Source organism: Tyto alba, unplaced genomic scaffold (assembly GCF_018691265.1).
Source record: "Tyto alba isolate M040663 unplaced genomic scaffold, T.alba_DEE_v4.0 Super-Scaffold_2, whole genome shotgun sequence".
Classification (NCBI taxonomy): domain Eukaryota; kingdom Metazoa; phylum Chordata; class Aves; order Strigiformes; family Tytonidae; genus Tyto; species Tyto alba.
In genome coordinates this window covers 56,479,460-56,499,360 of record NW_024881282.1, presented here as the reverse complement: position 1 = coordinate 56,499,360, position 19,901 = coordinate 56,479,460, and the positions used below count along the sequence as shown (strand labels likewise).

General features: G+C 36.1%; 1 protein-coding gene across 2 annotated transcripts in view; it reads right to left on the bottom strand.

Moving 5' to 3' along the window:
• SCAF11 (SR-related CTD associated factor 11) overlaps positions 1-19,901 on the bottom strand; it is a 51,296-nt gene that overhangs the window by 21,208 nt on the left and 10,187 nt on the right. Inside the window, exons 2-6 of one of the 2 annotated variants that reach the window (XM_042792423.1) lie at positions 13,452-13,530; positions 12,461-12,618; positions 3,207-3,284; positions 1,397-1,494; positions 287-354 (exon numbers count right to left, since the gene is read on the bottom strand). In XM_042792423.1, coding sequence (XP_042648357.1) covers positions 287-354; positions 1,397-1,494; positions 3,207-3,284; positions 12,461-12,618; positions 13,452-13,512 — 463 coding nt within the window. In that variant the 5' untranslated portion in view covers positions 13,513-13,530. The remainder of the gene's footprint in view (positions 1-286; positions 355-1,396; positions 1,495-3,206; positions 3,285-12,460; positions 12,619-13,451; positions 13,531-19,901) is intronic. The other variant, XM_042792424.1, reaches the window with a different exon arrangement.

The following is a 19,901-nucleotide window of genomic DNA, read 5'->3' as shown; positions in this document are numbered from 1 at the left end:
TGCACCGTCTGATGCAGAAAATTACTTCAGGCTGAAACCAAATCTATTTCACTTGTGACTGAAATTGAAGAGGCAGTCTTTCCAGTAAAATAAGAACAGTAGTTTCACATATTACAATTTTGTTCTCCTAAGTTCCACACTTCTATTCCTTGGCAGTTGGTTGTCATATGGAAAAGCAAGCAATTAAAAAAAAATAAAACTCAATTGGCTCTTCAAGAAAAGAAGTTCTAGAGTTCCATAATAAAAAACAGCAATTTTAGCAAATGGAGGACAAATACCAACTTACTGTATTTTTTCTTTACAACTTTGCTTAATTTTGCTGTTAATGGCCCTCTGTCTGGACATACAGCTCTTCTGCAAGATTAACAAAAGATATTACAAAAGTTATTTCTGGGCATATTTAAGCTAACAGTGTATATACACAAAGAATATCAGGAATTTTTATTTCATGCACATAAAGCTAGTTCTGACTGCTATTAAAACCTGAACTTGCAATATGTACATCATCTTCCATATTTTAAAAGTCACAATGGTTCAGAAAGCTTACAGATGGAAAAAAAGAAAAGCTACTTACACAACAAGTTAATATCCCATATTAAATCTGAGTGCTTAATTTTGCTTGATTTCATGGCAACATGTGAAAGATGTTATAACCTGCTTGCATAAAGACTTTGAAGAATATCAAAGTCAATGGTGGTTCAGAATGGTGAGGTGCAAAGATCAATCTTATTTTCTAACAGGAACCAAAAATGGTAAATTACTTCCAGTTATCTTTTGTATAGTAAAGCTTGCTTCAAATTCAATCTCAAGAACTCTGTATATATCATATATTCCATTAAACACTGACTTAAGATTATCACTATTTAGTGAAATTTGTCTGTGTAAACCCTTATACAATTCAGCAAATATGACAAGTTAAAGCTTCTCAAAACAGGAATGGTATTTCCACTGTTCCCTCTCAAGCTCACTAGAATAAAATCAGTTCTTGACTACAACTATATCTTTTAGTAAAAGAGGAACACCACCAATGGTTTTGGTAACATGCAAGAAAAAGGATGCCTGTTCGGATAACCAAACAAAAAGACTGATATGGCTAGATCATCTGTTAACAATAAAGTCTTAATTCAAATTAATAAATGTCAGAATTGCTTGAAAAGTGCAGCTTTCACAGAGCTCAATGCAAGAAATACCTTGCTCCTTACTTCTTGCTTGCTACTGTAAGTATTCAAGTGGGAATTACATCAGTGATAAGTAAAGATAAACTACCACCGATGGAACACAGTTTATTTTAAAATAAACAGAATTTTTAAAAAATCTAGGGTGTACATTTTAAAACAGTTGAATTTATATTTTGAATATTGCAAATAGAATGCTTGAAATTAAGTGGATGACCAACCTCACAAAACTTCTCATCTTCACATGGCTGTATTTTCCCTTATTGCAGGCACAGTTTTTCTCCTCTTCCTTCCTCCTTAGTTGCTTTTTAACTTGAACCTGTATTGAAAAATAAAGTCAATCCAATCTAGAATCTCAATACATATGGGCTTTAAATACATTCAAAGACTCTTAAGGTCAACAGAGAAAATAAGCTCAAACAACAGGACTTGAAACCATTTCAAATCATTACTTCTTTAATCTCACAGTCCACAGATTTGAAATTTTTTTCATTTGTTTTTCATGGAATGGAAAAAACCCCACCTTGATATGTATATTGGGTATGTCAGAAATGCATACTAATTCCACAAGAGCAAAAATCCCTGACCATTCAGACTGCCATGGCAAGTATCTCAAAGCCATGCACTAGCTTCCAAATTCTCAGTGGAAGGTAAATTTTTTAAACTAAGTCGGTTGATCTAAGTACACAAAGGTTCAGCTTGGGAAAATGCTGAACTACCACTCAGTTTCAAATGCTTCCTCATAGTTAAAAGCCACCCCATTTTCCTCTGGAGTAAAATAACTTACTGAACTCATATAACCTTGTTTTTTTGTTAGTATGTAATTTTTAGTACATACTGTGAAGTTACTTCAATGGCTACATTGCAACTGTTTGCATTAGATACTTTGTATTTCTTCTTTCTAGAACCCTGGCTTTATATGCAACTCCCTACCCTATTAGCATTCTAATTATGAATATCACAAAGGGAAAGCTGCCAATACCCTGACAGTGCCCCTGCTAATACTGACCCCCCTGTCAGCATTGCTCAGCACACATCCCATCTATCCCTACTGCTCCAGTGGCTCTTTTTCAGAGCAGGACCCTTGTTCTCTGCCCACCTGCTTACACTGCAGTTCTACGAACAAAGAACCTTTAAAACTGTATTTTGACACAGCCAATACACTCTTCCAAATAAAAACTTCAGTTTATCTTGTTTCAGCTGCTTCCTTGATTTTTAGAAATAAAGATGGTAAAATAGGCTAGCATGGTTTCTTATGAGAAGGAAGTATCTGCAGCTGTCAGTCTGGTTCCTTTGCAGTTGACTACCTGGGACTCTAGAAGCACAAGAAATGGGTAGTGGGAGCCTGTTTTCTAAACATAGCAAAATGCAAACTCAAGAACTTAGTAATTACTTATAGTCAGAACTTCATCACATAATTTCAAAACTGTACTCAGAATTATCAGCATGTCTCTGTATAGATTTTCAAGATCATCTAGCAGAATCACGTTTTATTTTCCTATTTGAGAAACTACTCTCCACAGCAGTATTATTCAGAAGAGTTGATTGAAAGATGAAAAAACTGATACATCTAGGTTGAGTAAGGCTTAGCACTAATTGATTCCTCTTGCCTTCATGTGGTTTTGTCTATGAAGTGGAGGCTGTGACCATACAAGATTCACCTCAGCAAAAAAAAAAAAAAAAAAAAAAAAAAAAAGGCAAGATTGCATGCTAATTCATACAGCGCTTGTTTACAAAACCTGGTTAAAAAACACTTTGAGACCAATTACTATACTTCTATTCTTGGATATGTCAGGAATACTCATAGATACTGCAAAGTAGCAATAGCAGCTTTGTAATTATTATTACTGTAAACACTTGCTTTGAAAAAATAATTAAGAATAATTCCTAGCTTCAAATATGTAATAGAGACATTAAAACACCAATTATTTTGTTAGGAAAGCTTATTTAACACAAATGTGTGAATAAAAGGCTGCAGCATAACTTGGGTTTAGCTACAACTGCAGTTAAGAAAAAACGTCTGGACCTTACCTTTATCTGCTTTTCTAATGCATCAAGCCTGCATACTGCTTGGAATGGTCTGCGATCAATAGGACATGAAGCCTGTGTCTGAAAAATGATTTTTCTTATTACAAAATTTGTACTAAGTTAGAAGTCTGTTTTCTGTACTTCTATTTGCTATTATAGTAGCTTACAGAAATACACAAAATTACAACTTGTTTGCATTAACAATGTATTTGCACACATTATACACACACTCAGTATTTTGTTTCATATAAGTAGATTTATCCTTAGGAGAAAATCCAAAGGAAACAAGAATGTAACTCAGAAGTTATGTTCAAAAAAATAAAAGCATTTTACATCATTAACTAAATTTTTAAGTTTTTTAAGCCCTGTTAGGTATCTCTGATTTTGTAACAACACGCAAATGTCTTTTTTATTTCTTCTTGTTCTAATGCTTTATTTCTTAGTGTTCTTTTCAAAATATCAGGTTGTGTCCTGCTTAAAACATAAAAATGGGAAGACCAACAGCAAACAGGGTAACACCTTCCCTCATCTTACATATCTATTTGATTATACTACAGACTTCATTTTTTCTTTCCAGTCAGCAGAGAGAAGATTCCCATGTTTAAGACAACTAAGTTTTATAAATCACTCTGCAAGAGAATGGAACTGATGGCTACTTTACCCTATAGTTTGATGGAAATACAGATTTATGAGGTTTTCCACAGTCACCTAAATGCCCTCTTACTGAGGCTGCACTACATCAGATGTACACATGCACACACACAGAACAATAAAACGTTATTAACCATGAAATATGGAAGCTTCAACTGAAGCTCCACCCAACTGGATCATGTAGTGAATCAACTTTCAGAGAAATCCATATAAGATATTAGTTTTTGCTGCTAAAGAACTGATTATTAATTTTAATCCCATATATATGTTTCTAGGGGGTTTGGTGAGTTTGCTTTGTTTGTTTTGTTTTTGGTTTTTTTTTTTTTTTTTTTTTGTTGTTTTGTTTTTTTGTCTTTTGGGGGGGGGGGGTGGTGTGGTTTTTTTTTGGATTTTTTTTTGTGTGTTTTTTTTGTTTGTTTTTTTTTTTGTCCTCCCTCCCTGCATTCCATTGGCCTTCACATCCTCAGTTTAGAACTCTTCTAAAATAAAATTAAAAAAAAAAAAAAAATAAATCAAATAACCCACACCCAGCCTCCAGTCCTAGCTCATCCACTGAATTAAGAACCAGTATATGAATAGTATGCCCTTAAGAGGCATGCAATTTCTGCCCTTAAGAGAACTACTAGGGTACTACACTTTTTATTTATGCAGGCAAGATGCAGTATTAGAATTGCATAAGCAGCTATGAGAAACTTGCATATGAACTCTGCCCTGAAACGCAGTAAACTTAATTCTTGTCTTTTCAGTGGGGCTTTTCATTTTCCAGTTAATTCTGTTCTTTTTTTTTTCAGTTTCAAAGAGTGCTCAACTGCTTTTTCACCTACACAGCCTCCAAACTGTGAGCACTCAGGCAGCTTCTGATTTCAACTGAAGTAGACAGAACAAAGTTAGACTGATTAAAAAAAACACCAAACAAAACCAAAAAACCCCAGGGGTAGTTTCATGAACAAGTTGTTCAACAAGAATGTAAGTTAAAGCCATTACCTTTCCTTTTGATGCTCTGCTACTTTATCCTAACCAAAATCTTCTCCCTGTTGGGGGATACCATTGTTCCCTGCAGTGTCATGGCCCTGGTTAAGAAAAGCTCATTGGGTAATTAAGCCAGTTCCCTAAGGACTCAGAGCATGAAGACAGTTTTTGTCCTGTAGTCAACATAAAGCTAACCCACAGTAACATAGCAGGGTATTGTTAAATTGAGATATTTGATAGTATGCAATGCACTGTAACTGTTGAATCAGCTGCAGACTCCAAGGTAAATACTTTGATTCTTAGATATACCAGACTACCAAAGATAGGTAGGAAGAAGTTAATTTTCTTAGAAATTTTCAGTCTCATTTCAGGATTCACCTTAGCTGAAAAGTAAGTTTTTCCAAGAATATAATCTGTTTCTACATTAAATTTACACATGAATATTAAGTTATCTTCCTAAGTTTAAGTCATAGTACATTATATTTATTCATTGCAATGAAGTATCACAGAATACTAAGTGTTACTGGTAGCAATCCAAATGACAAGCATTCTTGCTGCACTAGAAAAATGATATGTTCAGTTCTTCTGGAAGAATGTTTAACAATTACATATAGTTATACACAGTAGTAGATAAAGAGGAAAACATTATGGAAGAAGCAAAAGCTACCATTAGGTTCAGGTTTGTTCAGAAACAGCAGATGCTCTTTCAGTTCCTACTCTGTTGCCTTTCATAGCCCTGGCATTATCTGATAGTTTGCAACAAATCTCAAGAGAAATTCTTGTAAAGACAGGACAGCCCCATGTGCATCCCCTTACCTGCCAGTGCAGTGCAACTGTTGGGTAGCCCTGGAGCTAGAGCTTACTTTATCTATGTAACACTTTTGTCTAAACATGGATCAGCTCTCATCTGTCTGCTAACATATAAGAACAAACCTTTTAAGTGGAAATGGAAGAAAAAAAAATTTCCCCTGTCCCTTTTCCCAACAGCAAGACTGAGTTTGTGCTGCTGCACAAAGGAGTGAGGGTAAAAAAAGTTGACTACATTTTTACAAGAAGCAGTCATGAAGAGCGGTGGCCTCTTACTCTTCTCTTCCATCTTTTTTGAGGATATGGTTCAGTAACCAAAGGGGGTGTTGAGTCCTTCATTCAAAGCTAGTCAGCAATTCTTCTTTTCTGAGACATCTGTTCAGGTAGCATCATAAGTAAGTAATAGTGAATGTACGCTGTACATTTGGAGGAAAAATATGTAAAACAGGAAAAAAGCTATTGAGTTGGAATGAGTCCAAGCAGCAGCTATCACTTTTATTGTGCACAAGGAAGGAGGGGGGGGTGGGATGCGTCACAATCTTAGAAGAACCACAGCTCTTCCTTAACATACCTGTTTAAAAAATCAGAACATGTAGTATTTAATGTAATCATCCAAATCATTAGAACTTTGCAGCTGGCATTTGTGAGTTGCTTTGCTTTTCTTCTTAACACTGTTTTTCTCAGAAAAATACAGAATAGTAGCTCAGCACACCTCAAAATGTCTTCAGTTGCTTTACTCTCCGCACAAAACTACCCAGTTTTCATGTTAAAACTGGTAACTCTGCAGTGATTCATTATTTCACCTATCCTGTGATATCCGGAGAATTCATAAAACATGTGAGCATTCATGGAGTCTGCAACCTCTGAAAACTTATCGATGAGCACGTGTGTGTTTGTTCTTAAGTTTTCCAAAAATGCATTTCATATGTTCATGTTATTTGGTTTTGATAACCCTCTAGAAAAATGTTGCTTTAGCTCCACAGGCATAACAATAACTGCTACAGCACCACAAAACTGTCATCTCTAAACTCAAGGAGTGAGTGTCCCTTATTTTAAATTCATCACTTCAAAAAGCATTTGAACAAAGTGAAGTAGACAAAAGGCTGAATCGGTTACTATATTCCAGCTGGGAATTTTCAGGAAGCTACACAAATGGGTACAAACTAACCCCAAAACATATTTGGCTGATAAAATAACTTTAGCAGATATCCCAACCTCATCAAGTTCTCTATGTTATGAGGTTTCATAGCAAGTAGTAATAAGATGCAAGTATGGAATTAAAGTTGCTGAAGTAAATCTCTTCCCCTATATATTTTTTTTTCTCTTCAAGTGGCCCATAATAAAGTCTGTTCTTCAACTACTGTATTGAAAAGCAGATCCAAAAAGAAACATGATCCTGCACTCTTTACTGCTTCATTATTAGAGAACCTGTTAAGCTACACACGTAATACCAGATTCTTATAACTAAATTCAGGCTTAAAGGTGAGGTTTAGATTGCAAGAGTAATGTCTGTATATTTTACTCCATCTAATAGCAATAATACACTAAAAAAGCATGGAACAATTCCGCCTCCAACTTCAGTGAAAAGAGAGACTAACAAACACACATAATGAGAAACATCTTTCCACATTTTGATGAAAGATAAGGAGGAAAACATCAGGAAATGCACTATTTTCTAGAAGCATGTAAAGATTCGGGATGACTTTTTTTCAGTCTACTTAAAAAAAGCAAGCACATTTCAAGTTTTTGTAGTTATGCTTTAGGAAAGCATTACTTCTGACAAGAGATGTTAGATTTCCGGGTTTGATTTTTTTTTTTTTTTTTTTTAAATCACATTCACAGATAGTAAAGATACAGAGTGCATAAGAACAGAGATCCTAGTCTCAACAGCTGATCAACAGACTATCTAGTTACAATTCTAAACAGCTGTCTTCTCTCTACCTACATCACACAGTCCTTAGCTTCCAATCTAAAACTGCCATAAAGTGTTGACAAGTTCTGTTGGTGGCTGTCTTTAGGAAAGTATTAAATGATGCATTATTTGTAAGGACCCGTGAATTCTATGATAAGAAAGATACTGCATGTGGCACTGTACTTCCTTTGACACTATATTATTGGAAGAATTGAAGTCAAACTCAAAAACACTCATAAAGAGTTTTGCACTGTACTTTAACTTTCATAAGCTGCTGCGTGAATGTACTTGATAAATCACAGAATCACAAGATGGTTATGGTTGAAAGGGACCTCTGGAGATCATCTTGTCCACCCTGCCTAAGCAGGGAAATATGCCAAGGACAGCCGCATACCACGAAGACAAACATACAATTTGAAAAAAGGTACCTAAAGTCTAGATTTTCTGAAAGACTTTGATTAATATAATTTTTTCTGTGCAGCAGTTCTCAGATGCATTGTATACATATGCATTACCTTGGACACACTTGAACAATACAAGATCTTTTTACTGTTGTTTTGGTTTTTAGGTTTAGTGTTTCTTTGAACACACTGCATGTTTGGTTCATGAATGTAATCTTAATCCTGCCCACAGTGTTCTGTACTGCAGATCACTGTGGAGCTTGTTGCTACATAAACTGACTCCTTCCTATATCCTTTAGGACAAAAGAAATCCAGATCAGAAAGAGCAGACATTAAGAATTCCAGTTACCATACAAGTAACTCTACACTCAGAAGAATATATGTGTGCAGTATACTCTACATAATCAATGATCCAAACCCTACACCAGCACAAAGGAAAAGATTATTCTAAAAACAGAACATCTGCTAGAAACATAACGCAAGACAGCTCTTTGTGCCAGCTGCTTAGCGTTAAGTCAACCACTGATACTGCACAGGGCCTACCTGAATATGCCCCAAAGCTTTGGAGAATTTACAGCTGAACTTACTCCACTTTCAAATCTTCCAGATGAGGAAAAATGAATATGGGAAACCAGGTGCAGAGGCTGAGAGATACAGGCTTAGTAAGGGAGGGTCACTGAAATCATTGTGTCTTACACAATCATTGTGAAAATGCAGACACCACATTGAGTCTTTTCTTTAGCACTCTTCTCTCAGGATAAGAGGAATTAATAGAATAGCAAGTACAGAAATGTCGAGTATATTTATTAGCACTCTGAAGAACAGAAGGGAAGTTAAAAAGCCTACAGTAAAGCAGAGTAAATATTTATCCTCCTCTAATTGTATTCCATTTAAAGAAAACAATCTTCAAAGAAAAATAGAGAGATTTCCTCTAATGCATGCAGGCAAGATACTACTGCTGTTAAAGCAGTTGACTTAGCTGAGGTGGTTTTGGCTACTTTGCATACCTGCTTTCCACAGTTACCTAATTAACCTCCCTTCATGTTAGCTATACTTAAATCCTTTCAGAACCGATCATTACAAACTAGAACACATGTGCTCACCAACGGAAATACAAAATACAAGCACACCAGAAACCATTAAAAAATTTATAGCTTTGACCCAACTAGTTTTAATCTACTAGTGGTATTACAGACAAGAGAAACGCATAATCACTTCCCTTGGTATAATACAACAGTACTGATGGTGTTTGAAGACTCTAGACAGGGCTTTTTCTGTTTTTTTGTTGTTGTATCCTCCCACGTGCTTTTTTCTACACATAGAGCAATAGCCAAAGCTCATCTTTGTTATATGGGTAGAATAATGTTATCACATACATGTTCTTTATACTGAAAGCAACCCTTCACTTACACTGTCTTTCAGCACTCCCACAGAAGGGTGTGTCCAATAACCTCAGCTCCAGATTTAGTGCCTTATACTTTTTATGATCTTCCAGCATAGCCACACTGAAATACAAAGTCTCCATTGGTAAATGGCACAATGTCTGTTCACAGAAGTGGTTGACAGCTTAGCACAGGATGAGTAACATTTATGTTAATCTTCGTGTGCCTACTGAAAACAGTCCCCAACAGTCTGCCTGTCCAGTGCTGCCCAGCAACTCCTGGGAGAGCGCTGGTTAGCGTGGCCAAAGGCACACAAGATGTCTAATAGTCTGAATTTATTACACAGCAATGCTTTCAGATGCCGCAATTAACTACAGTAAACATAGCCAAAGAGTACAACAATTTAAGGGACATTTTTAAAAAAGTTAATCCAAAGACTAGTTTCTTAGTGGGAATTCTGGTCTCTCATTTTTCTTTTAATTCTGGTCTCTCATTTTTCTTTTAAGAGTTGTACACCCTTCCTCAAAGGTAAAGAAAATATAGCACCAACTGAACTGTAAAGCTACTTAATTCTGAAACTAAATACTCATATGTAGGCATCAGGATCTAATATATCAGATGTTCTGTGGCAAGTTTCCTATTCCCTTTTTAGCCCTTCATAGAATGAACCAGAAGATAGTAACTCAAAAGCAACTTTTATGTACTGTTTTTAAGTACACATATATCTATCTATATTACTGCACTCTCTCTCTCTTCTTAAAAAGAAGTATCTTCGAAGTGTTATGGCTGCTGCTTGCACACAGAAAAACTGCTGGTACAGACATGTAAGTGCAGTCACCACGTTGAAAGTCTCCCACAGGTAGAAGAGTGAGCAGAAGGGTGAACAAACTCTTACCGTCTCCCTGAACTGCCCATCCTGGTTATAACAATTCCCACAGTTATATGCCAAAGCCATAAACTCTCAGAAGAATAATCATTATGTACAATTTGAAAACAACAGTTTAAAGAAGTAGTTGCTCCTGTTACACTTGAAGTCCAGATGCAATACAAAGATAGAGGAAATATCCAACTTGAACACAGACTGCTGTCAAAGCCTTTAACTGTATGGAGTATAACTGTAGATACACCAAAGACCACTTCAAGTAATATGAACATCAGGCTTTTTGGTTTTCCTTCTTTTTTAAAAAAAGATTTTGCTCAATGATCTTATTCTCAATTTTCTTATTCTCCAGCCTTTAAACAGGAAACCAGCAGTTTTAAAAACAATTTATACCAAATAAAAATACTTAATCTTTAAACAGAATCTGGTAGCATATTTTCTTTAAAGAGTAGATAATTTTTATATCATCATTATTCAGAATGACTTAAGTTTGACTACATCTCAATTATTTAGTTTTTATTAGTCATGATCAACCAAGAACTAGCAGAGAAAGATAAACCTCATGCAACACTTCTCAAAAAAGAGTAAAAACGTTTATTTACTAAATATTAATAGTGGACACAAACCCCACATGTCACCAGCATGTTTGAAATGGTCCTGTACTTATACTATGTTTCTATCATTCCAAGCGATAAAACATCATTTGCTTCTCACAGCTGAAGCCTCTGAAAATGTCAACTAGTTTTCAACACTTTTTTTTCCTCACTTTTAATTAAAACTACTAGATTAGGCAATGGAGTTTCATGAACTCAACAGGTCCAACTGTCAAGTATCCCCAGAAAAGGAAGGCTGACTGGTTTTACCCATCAGATATCACTAATGGAAAGAAGCAGCAGAAGACTTAGGTAGCTTCAAAAACAACCCCCCCCACCATTTCTATGGCATCACGTCTACTTCACCTGTAAACTCTTAAGAGCAGAAGTTGCTTTTAATCTATTTGGATAGTACTTTGTGCCAAAAAACCCCATGAGATGACAAGAAAAATGTAGTATCATTCAATTACCTCTTTAAACCAAGAAAATTTCCCTTCCGTATTGAGCTTAAAAGCATCTGTTAGACAACACAAACAAACTCAAATCCAGCAGCAAGTCCTCCATCTACCATACTGCTTCCCTGTGCGTGTCACTATTTATTGCCTTCCAGCTGCCGTTGCAACAAACGGCTAAGAAAGTCAGGATAAAATTGTGGATGAGAATTTCCTGTTCCCTTATAAATAAAAGCAATGCAATTAATCATTTGCATGACAGAAAATCTGACAACAGGAGACTCAATTTATTATCTGGTTTGTGAATCTAAAGCAAGTTTCACCTGATAGCCTTTTTTCAAAACTCTGAAGTTTATACAAACTCTTCAGGAAAGGGATTTATGTTACTGTCTGCCTTCAGTAATAAATAACACAAAAATTAATGGTAAAAATATACGTTTTAAAAAAATACGTAAATAAGTATATTAAGCAGCATCTCATTTGAGCACTCCCCTAATACAGTAAAAAGCAACTCTAGTTTGGTGGTTTATATTGACAACTGAAAAAGTTACAGGAAAGGTAGAGATACCCAAGACTTAATGCAAAGATTACAGGACATATGTGAGGAAAAAGGGACTAAATAGAAGAAGATCATCAAGAATTTGTTCAGTAAGTCATTTTTCTTTAAGGTTCCAGAACTATCTACAAAGGTATTAACATAGATCAAATAACAGCCATAATCAAAATGAAAATATTTTATTCAGAATAGCACTAAGCCTTTTAGCTGAATCCTCTTTAGAGTTTGAAAATAAAGGTTTTACCAGACTCATTTTGTAGATCAACATGAAAACATATTGGTCCCAGCCCTAAAAGTTGACAGTATGACAAACACCATAAGGGATAACAAAATAAGATTAAGCTAATGACACTGCAATATTAAGACACGTACATAATACCGTCTGATCTTCCAAACAGCCAACACCATTTTTTTACTGATCCCTAATCTCCAGTAGCCATTAGTAAGTCAAGATGTCTAGTGAAAGAAAATACAAAGTACTTCACTGCACTAAGGAGAAAGTTTCATATGATCTATTTATAAACTGATCATTGAAACACTTCTGTGCAAAATCAGAATGAATAACTTATTTTCTTACAAAAAAAAAAAATAATCTGGTTAGATGCAACAGTTGTCACTGAAAAATAAAAAACACACCTTAGTTCTCAGTCTTACCTCAGCCCATTTAAGAATACAAGTCATGCAGAAGGTATGACTGCAGTTCTCAGGAAAACCAATCTCTTGTTCTAGAAGGCAGTTCAGACAGATGGGGCATGTGTCACCGTTGTATAATAAAGTAAAACAGGAACAGTTTTCTTCATTTTCTTCACCTGCTGTTATTAACATTGAGACTTAGAATTTTTGACAGTTTTTGAAACAAAGTCCTTTTACATTTTATTAATAAGGCAATAAGATACAATTTTCTGTAGTTAAAAGCAAATTAAGCAAATTTTCAGGTCTAATGCAGTCAAGACACTGGCCAGAAGAGAAATTAAAAGAATGTATTTCAACTGAAAAACACTATGCAACACATTTCATAGAGTACTGTACCAATATTTGCCATTAAAACAAAAGAAAGTTAGCTCTAGTGCTATATAAATAAAGCAAGCATAACACAGCATTTCCTATTGGCCATGTAGTCATTTAGACATTGTTCTCCCGAGTCCTTTCTCCTCGAATGTTTGCACTCTCTCCATGAAACAAATTAGACCAGCATATTCTATATTCATTATCTTATATACACATGGACTACCTTTATTTTAGTTTTCTAGTCTTAGAACTATTTTAATCTGAACATCCTCATCATGTACATTTATTAAAAAATGCTCCCAATGTTGTTAAATTTAGGAATTGTTTTCAGAATATAAAAGACCAAGAACTTTCCTTCAAGGAATTTTACTCTATATTAATTATTTTTTCCACATAACAACAGCTATCTCTATTTTTGTTCTGTTTCTAGAAGTCAACAAGTGAAAAACAGAAGAGACAGGAAAGGATTTGGGGACCCACAGACCAAAGAAAAATACTGTGCTGAGATAGTGCTCATGTTTACACGACTTCTTTCAAAACAAGCAGGACACTAATTGAGAGAGCAAATGTAAAATCTGACCCTCACAGCTTGAACCTGAATAATATACTTGAATATGTTCATACACACAGACTTTACCTTCCATGCCTTCATGCTTCTGACCCTCAGTATCTTGAATACATTGCTTTCTGTTCTTCATCTTCTTACAAAATATAGTCTGGAAAACATAGAAACAAATTACACAGTTAATTTAGATTACAACTTGAAAATAAAAATCACCACTATGGATTTAATGAGTGCTCTCCAGTGCTCTCTATTTCATTATACCTTTGTAGAGTAGAAACACGTGACATTAGGAGTTATAGATAGATCATTTACACGCTGCAATTTATGAGCATCATTAATGCAGTCTAGCAACGGATATTTCCAACTTGAAAATTCTTTTTGTTCAACAAGTACAAAAGTTTTTGCAGTGTTTTAAGACCACCAATGGTGCTTTCATTCTTAAAAGTTAAATTAATTGTTAAGTTTCTATGCAAACCACCCCACATAACACTGCAGTAACTAACATCTGCAAATTGCTCTTCACAAATGGTCCAAGCAAAAAAATTAACACACAAGCACCAGACCAGTTAGCTACTTTCCACACCTAACATCACCATAGTACTGGCAAGTGAGAAAAATGAAAGCAGCTTACACTTGCTTGCCTCCTGCATTTGTCATGCAAATAGAACTAATGGCAGTCAGAAAAAAATTCAGGTAAAGTTATATCATCAAAGAAGGGACAGGCCACAAGCAGAGGTGCAGTGGAATATCATGAATGGGGAGGATGCAACTTTCAACTGTTCTGCAAAGGAGCAGTATGAAATAAGAATAACATGGATAGAGAATATCCTTGTGATCCATATCATACAGGTTGAAAGAATTTGATCTTGCATAAGAAATGGAAAGTGTATGTTCTTTGGAGGCTTATCTACTATGTGTAGAATGAAACATACTTTGGGGGGATGGGGGGGAAGAAGTATCTACACCAAGGACTGAATTTCCTGCATTTCAAACTCCTGTAGTCACAGCAGAGATGGTGTAAGGACCTAAAGCTCCAGCCCAACAGCCCTAGAGGGACCAGCAGTTTTTTTTCAGAACGATATAAAGCTTTAAAAAATATTATTATTTAAAAGGACAAATTAAAACTTCATAAGAGATTGAAGAAATCAGAAATTATCAAGTTCTGCTACTTAAGCATTCAAACCTGAAGCAAAACGACTGAGGTTTCAACCCTCTTACTCTTTAATGCCTTTGCTAGAAAAAGCAGCAGGACAGAGCTGAGAACACCACAATTACACTCCTCAACTAAACTTTCTCCTACTTCACTTACAAACTACACTGGTCTCCCTTTACCACCTGGATATCCAAGAGGGGGAGAGACAGAATTTGCCTCCCAAAACTTTTCATCTAATCAAGACTTTATTGCTTGATCTTGGCAGCAGGAAGTGTTTTAATGATCATTTCCTTTTACTGAGAAAATAAATGCTCCCACAGATACCCATCACATAACACACTTCTCAATTTCTTAGGCAATCCAAGAAAGCAGGACTCTGACCCGTGTCTCGAACACAGACAGTTCATTAAATAAATGGTCAAAACTGTGAGGCTAATTAGAAATCTGTAATTAGAATTCTAAATGGATTCAATGTTCCCATTAGAAACTACTTTTTAATCCCCCAAAAGGAACATGTGAATCAAGTCAACTGAGGGTGGGAGGAGAGAGAAGGGAGAAAGAAACAAAAACCTAGCTATGAGGGAATTTTCCCTCTACACTGCTATGCTACTTTGATAAAAAAAATATTTCAAAAAATATCACTAGGATAAACGTCATCAACTGTAGAGCGGTTACTAATACAGACTGTGTTGCAGCGAATGCCATAAATTGTACACAAGTCCTGTTAGTAGAACAACCACTGACCGGACCACCGCCTATTATCCTTTGCAGGCTAAGCAAGATGAAACCCAACAAGAGCCAGACTGCTACTTTAAAATTTAATGCCTTAAATAAAGCAAAATCTGCATCAAATGAGGACAGGTAAGATCACCAAAACCACATCTGAATTTAAAACATGAGATCGAGGTCTCTTGTTTTCACTCTGATTTGCAAGAGGACTTAAGTGGCTTTGGTCCCAAACACTTTAAATCATGTACTGGTGTGTTGTATACATGTATTTATATATAAAACATAAGAACAGTCCTTCTGCTCTACATCTTAACAAAACCTCAGCAATGCTTCACAGAAGCAGAAAAATCCACAAGCTCTGCTCAAACCTCTTTCAACCCTACAAGTCCCAGGACGCATCACAGCTGAGACCGTTTAAAGACAAGATCAAGAATTCTGCACTCTGCATCCCTCCACAGAAAAGGTTTTAAATAGACACAATCTAGATACCAAACTGTAACTTAAGCAGTAGCTGTAGAGTTCATGTTTATTATAACAGAGGTCTTGAGTTCACTAAGGCAGACTGCACAAACAGAACCCATAGAAGCTCTTTATTTGCCCCTTCCCAAAAAAGTAACCTTTTCTCCATTGTACTCTTTCTAGATAAAAAAACATCCCACAGATTTTTGCAGTTACAATAATCTGAAAATGAGACCCTAAAATTTTGACCAAACATCAGTAAATACAAGACATGCAGCAATTGAAAACATTTATGCAGTGTTATATTGTTCTTCTCACAAGTCTATTATTTAAACAGATACTGAGTGCCACTAAAGCATTTCACAGATTATTTTGCACAGCACACCTTTTTGCCAGTCTGACACTGTGCATTTCTCAATACAGCAGAGAAATTTAATACTACTGCAATAGAAATATTTATAAACAAAAGACATCATCAAATTTTAAGTATTATTTAACAAATTAACTTTGGAAAGACTATTTTCTCCACTATTTTAAAAGGGGCATCACAGGCATTGGAATAGCAGAAGAGTTAAAGATTGACATTAGATTTATTAAATTAAAATAGGGAAAGAGAACAGTCATTTATAAGGAGTAGTCAGCACAGGAAACAGAACTCTTATTTGCTCTGAAATGTGACATAGTCCTTCAGATTCTTTTAAACTTTGAGAACATTTGGAAGCATTTCCCAGACTTTTTCATTCCAGCGGCATGCCATGTGAGAAATCCGTAGTCTCAGCTACGGATGAAAGAAGCAAGACCAATTTTTTCATCATTCTCCCAGTTACCAAGTTGTATGAGCTCACATGAGATCATATTATGTCTGTATCCATGTCTAATCATGTACAATCAGACTAATATGTAGTTGAAGAACGCTAAAATCTGAAGTACTTCTACCAAATTCCAGTTGCTCATGACCAACACACCCTGAGCTGTTGATGTGAAATGTGAGAAATACCTCAAGGCCCACACATGCAAGGCATTTAACAAGACAGCAACAAGCACTATGCCATGCTAGTGCTAGTGCTGACAAAAAGAAAGCCAGCTCTCCCACAACTCTCCAGATAAAATACTTTCTAATAATGCCTAAAGACAGCAAAGCATTTCAGTCAAGATAATTTTCTGGTGCTTGTAACTTTTCAATGGAATTACTTTGTAAGAGAAATAACTTATTTAATTTCAGATTTGAGATAAAGGCAAGAATACTCTGGTATATTAAAGTGAAAAGAGTGAACAAGGACACTACAAGTACACCCTCTATTATATTTAAGAGAGTTAAATATTTAAGCTTCAAGGTTATAGTTCAAAGGAAATTCCTGTTCTCATCTTCATGGAAGGCAGAAGCCAAAGGCATTTGCCAACAAAAATGCTTAAACAGAGCTAACTGTAGAACCCGGGAATATATTCATCACTGTCCATCTGAGGAACGTAGCTTCATGATGTACTTAACTCCACAAAGCAGACCAATGGAAGTGCCATTTACACACTAAACAACCTTCTGTATCACAAAAAGGTGCCATTTACCTTTTCTATTATCACAAACTACTTCATACAGTTCATAACGTAAAAATACAGATGTACTTCAACACTAATTCACTGTGCATGCAGAAAGAAAAAACTTAGCCTGCTCAAAATCATGTAACTGAATTTCCTATTCAACTAAAATCTATTACATTAACATCTGAAAATTAAATTGACACAGAAAAATCATCTGATGAAAATCTGTAGTAGTCTATAAGTGACACATGAAGTTAGTACATATCCTTTTTGACTAACTACAAGACAAAGTCTTTACAAGCATTCTTCATGTCATGTAAATAAAATGCGACAGCTAAATACACTGTTCCTCCAATGCAGTTAACAGTCTAGGGACCTATCTACATGGAATTACACTTGTTAACTGGAAAGGGGATGGAAATCAGGAACACATGCAACAAGATCTCCAGTAAGCAAGTGCAAAATGAAGTCCAAGACTGGTCTATTTTTGTTCCCTTAAAAGACTTAGGAAACATTTGTAACTAACCTTTCAACTTCATAGATACATGTTGCATCAATACTTCCAGGAATGCCTTATTTTGACTGTTGTGTTTCTATTAAAAATATTTGTTCTTTTAAAAAGGATTTGTGGCAGGCTAGTAGTTGTGTTTTGATTTCCTTACTAACTCAATAAACAAGCAGTTTCAAAACTGAAACAACAGTCAGCCATACATTCAGTTTGCAGAAATCATTTACTTAGTGAAACTATAGTAACAACTTTCACTCCCATCAAATTTTTGGGCAGCAGTAAGTAGGACTATTCTGCCCTATGCATTTTCATGGTCTTTAAGAAACCTCAGAAAGAGGTTTAAGACTCTCTCAGCAAGCATGTTTTTAATGAAAACAGATCTTGATAATTAGCCACACTTACAAAAACAGAGGGGTTTTAAAGTAATTAATGGAAGTACACAGAGTGTCCTCTCATATGGGCTCACCATAACGTTTAGAACATTATGGGGCAAATACTGCTGATGAAAATTTTGAAAACTTGCACCATCTTGGAGATGGGCTGAAGAAACACTTAGTATTTCCAATGGCTGCTGAACATTTGAAAAGCTTTCTGCCTACTTGTATCTCTAAATCTAAAGCAACACATACTCCAAGAAAAAGGGGGGGAAAAAAAAAAAAAAAAAAGACACTATTGGGTAGTTGCAAAAGTACATCAAGAACCGTCACAGTTCTTTTTATTTGGACAGACTCTTAATTTGTCTGAAAAGCCTGGTCAGTAGACTTGTTTCAAGTGACAATTCAGTGATGTTTGCCCTCCAATAAATGAGGGCTAAACTGAGAATCTGGAAGCACTTATCCTGGATTTGCTCCTTTGTGTAGCAAAATCTCATGGCCCAGAACATTAGTGAGAAAAGAACCAACGGGCACATTCAAAAGAGGGCTTTTAAAGAGGATATTTACTCTTTGTATGCTCAAATTGCACCTTGTCTGCATTCCCAAATGGAATGCCATAGAACCAACAAAGATGAAGAAAAAGAAAGAGACCAGTGCTATGCTTTGGGGAACAGAAACTTTTTTCTATAGGTGGTTTAAGCCTATTCATGCAGATCCAGTGTCTTGGAAAGAATAAGTGCTATTCAGGCAAGGAGACACCGTTGATTTAAAGACTCTTTCCAGACCCTCTAAGGATGCAATTACCCAAGAGAGCTAATCTAACTTAACAGCTTGCTGCCACCAAAAGCATCTCTGTTTCTCACCACTAGTGATGGTGAGCAGACTCAGCTAAGAGCCCCACGTGTGCCAAAGAAACTGCAAGTGTTAGAATGGGGGAGGGAAGACATAAAATGGGATTGCCCCTTTTGGCAGTGGGAAGGTGCTAGAATAGCTTAGACTGTTGTCAAACTGCCCCTCTTCAAGGGCATAGCAGTGTGAGAAATGCTCAATTGCCAATGATCAATGGCTCAGACAGGATTCATTAGGAAGCACTTGTTATTACGTTCTTGCAAGACCAGGTGCCTCACCAAGTGGACACACCTAACAGCCATCACGCAATGGTTTATATCCCTTTCTCCCGACTGCAAGTTCTCGCCTTGATTGAGTACTACAGGGTGTACAGACTTCCTGAACCACCTACCAACACGCTCCTTCATGTATGTGTTCATACGTGCATGTCCATGGAAATGGATCTTGGCTCTCTCCAGAGCAGAGAAGTTAATATGCATGAGCTCAACACGCAAGCACTAAGATGAAAAGTTCAAAAGTTCAGGTTCCCCAAGCTTTTCTGCACCTCCATCTACCTAAAACTAGTTCCAACTACTGGGTCATCACAGGTGACAAAAAGCCCACTTATCTTCTAGCCGTAGGCTTGGGACTTAAGTGGTTGTGAATCGCACTCGTTATTCTTATCAGGCTTGTCAGGCGAAAACATTCTTTCCCTACAGCATAAACTAGATTCCCTGCCAAATCCGTGAAAACGCAAGGTAAAGTCACAGGAGAAAACTGTCAAAGCCAAATAGCTAGAATTATGCCATCCTAAACAGCACACTGCCTTCTGCCAACCTTTCCCTTCCCTACACAAAAGAAGAAGAAAAAAACCCAGCAACCCAAAACAACGCAGTGAATACCCTCCCCAGGATTTATTTTCCCACAATCTAGCA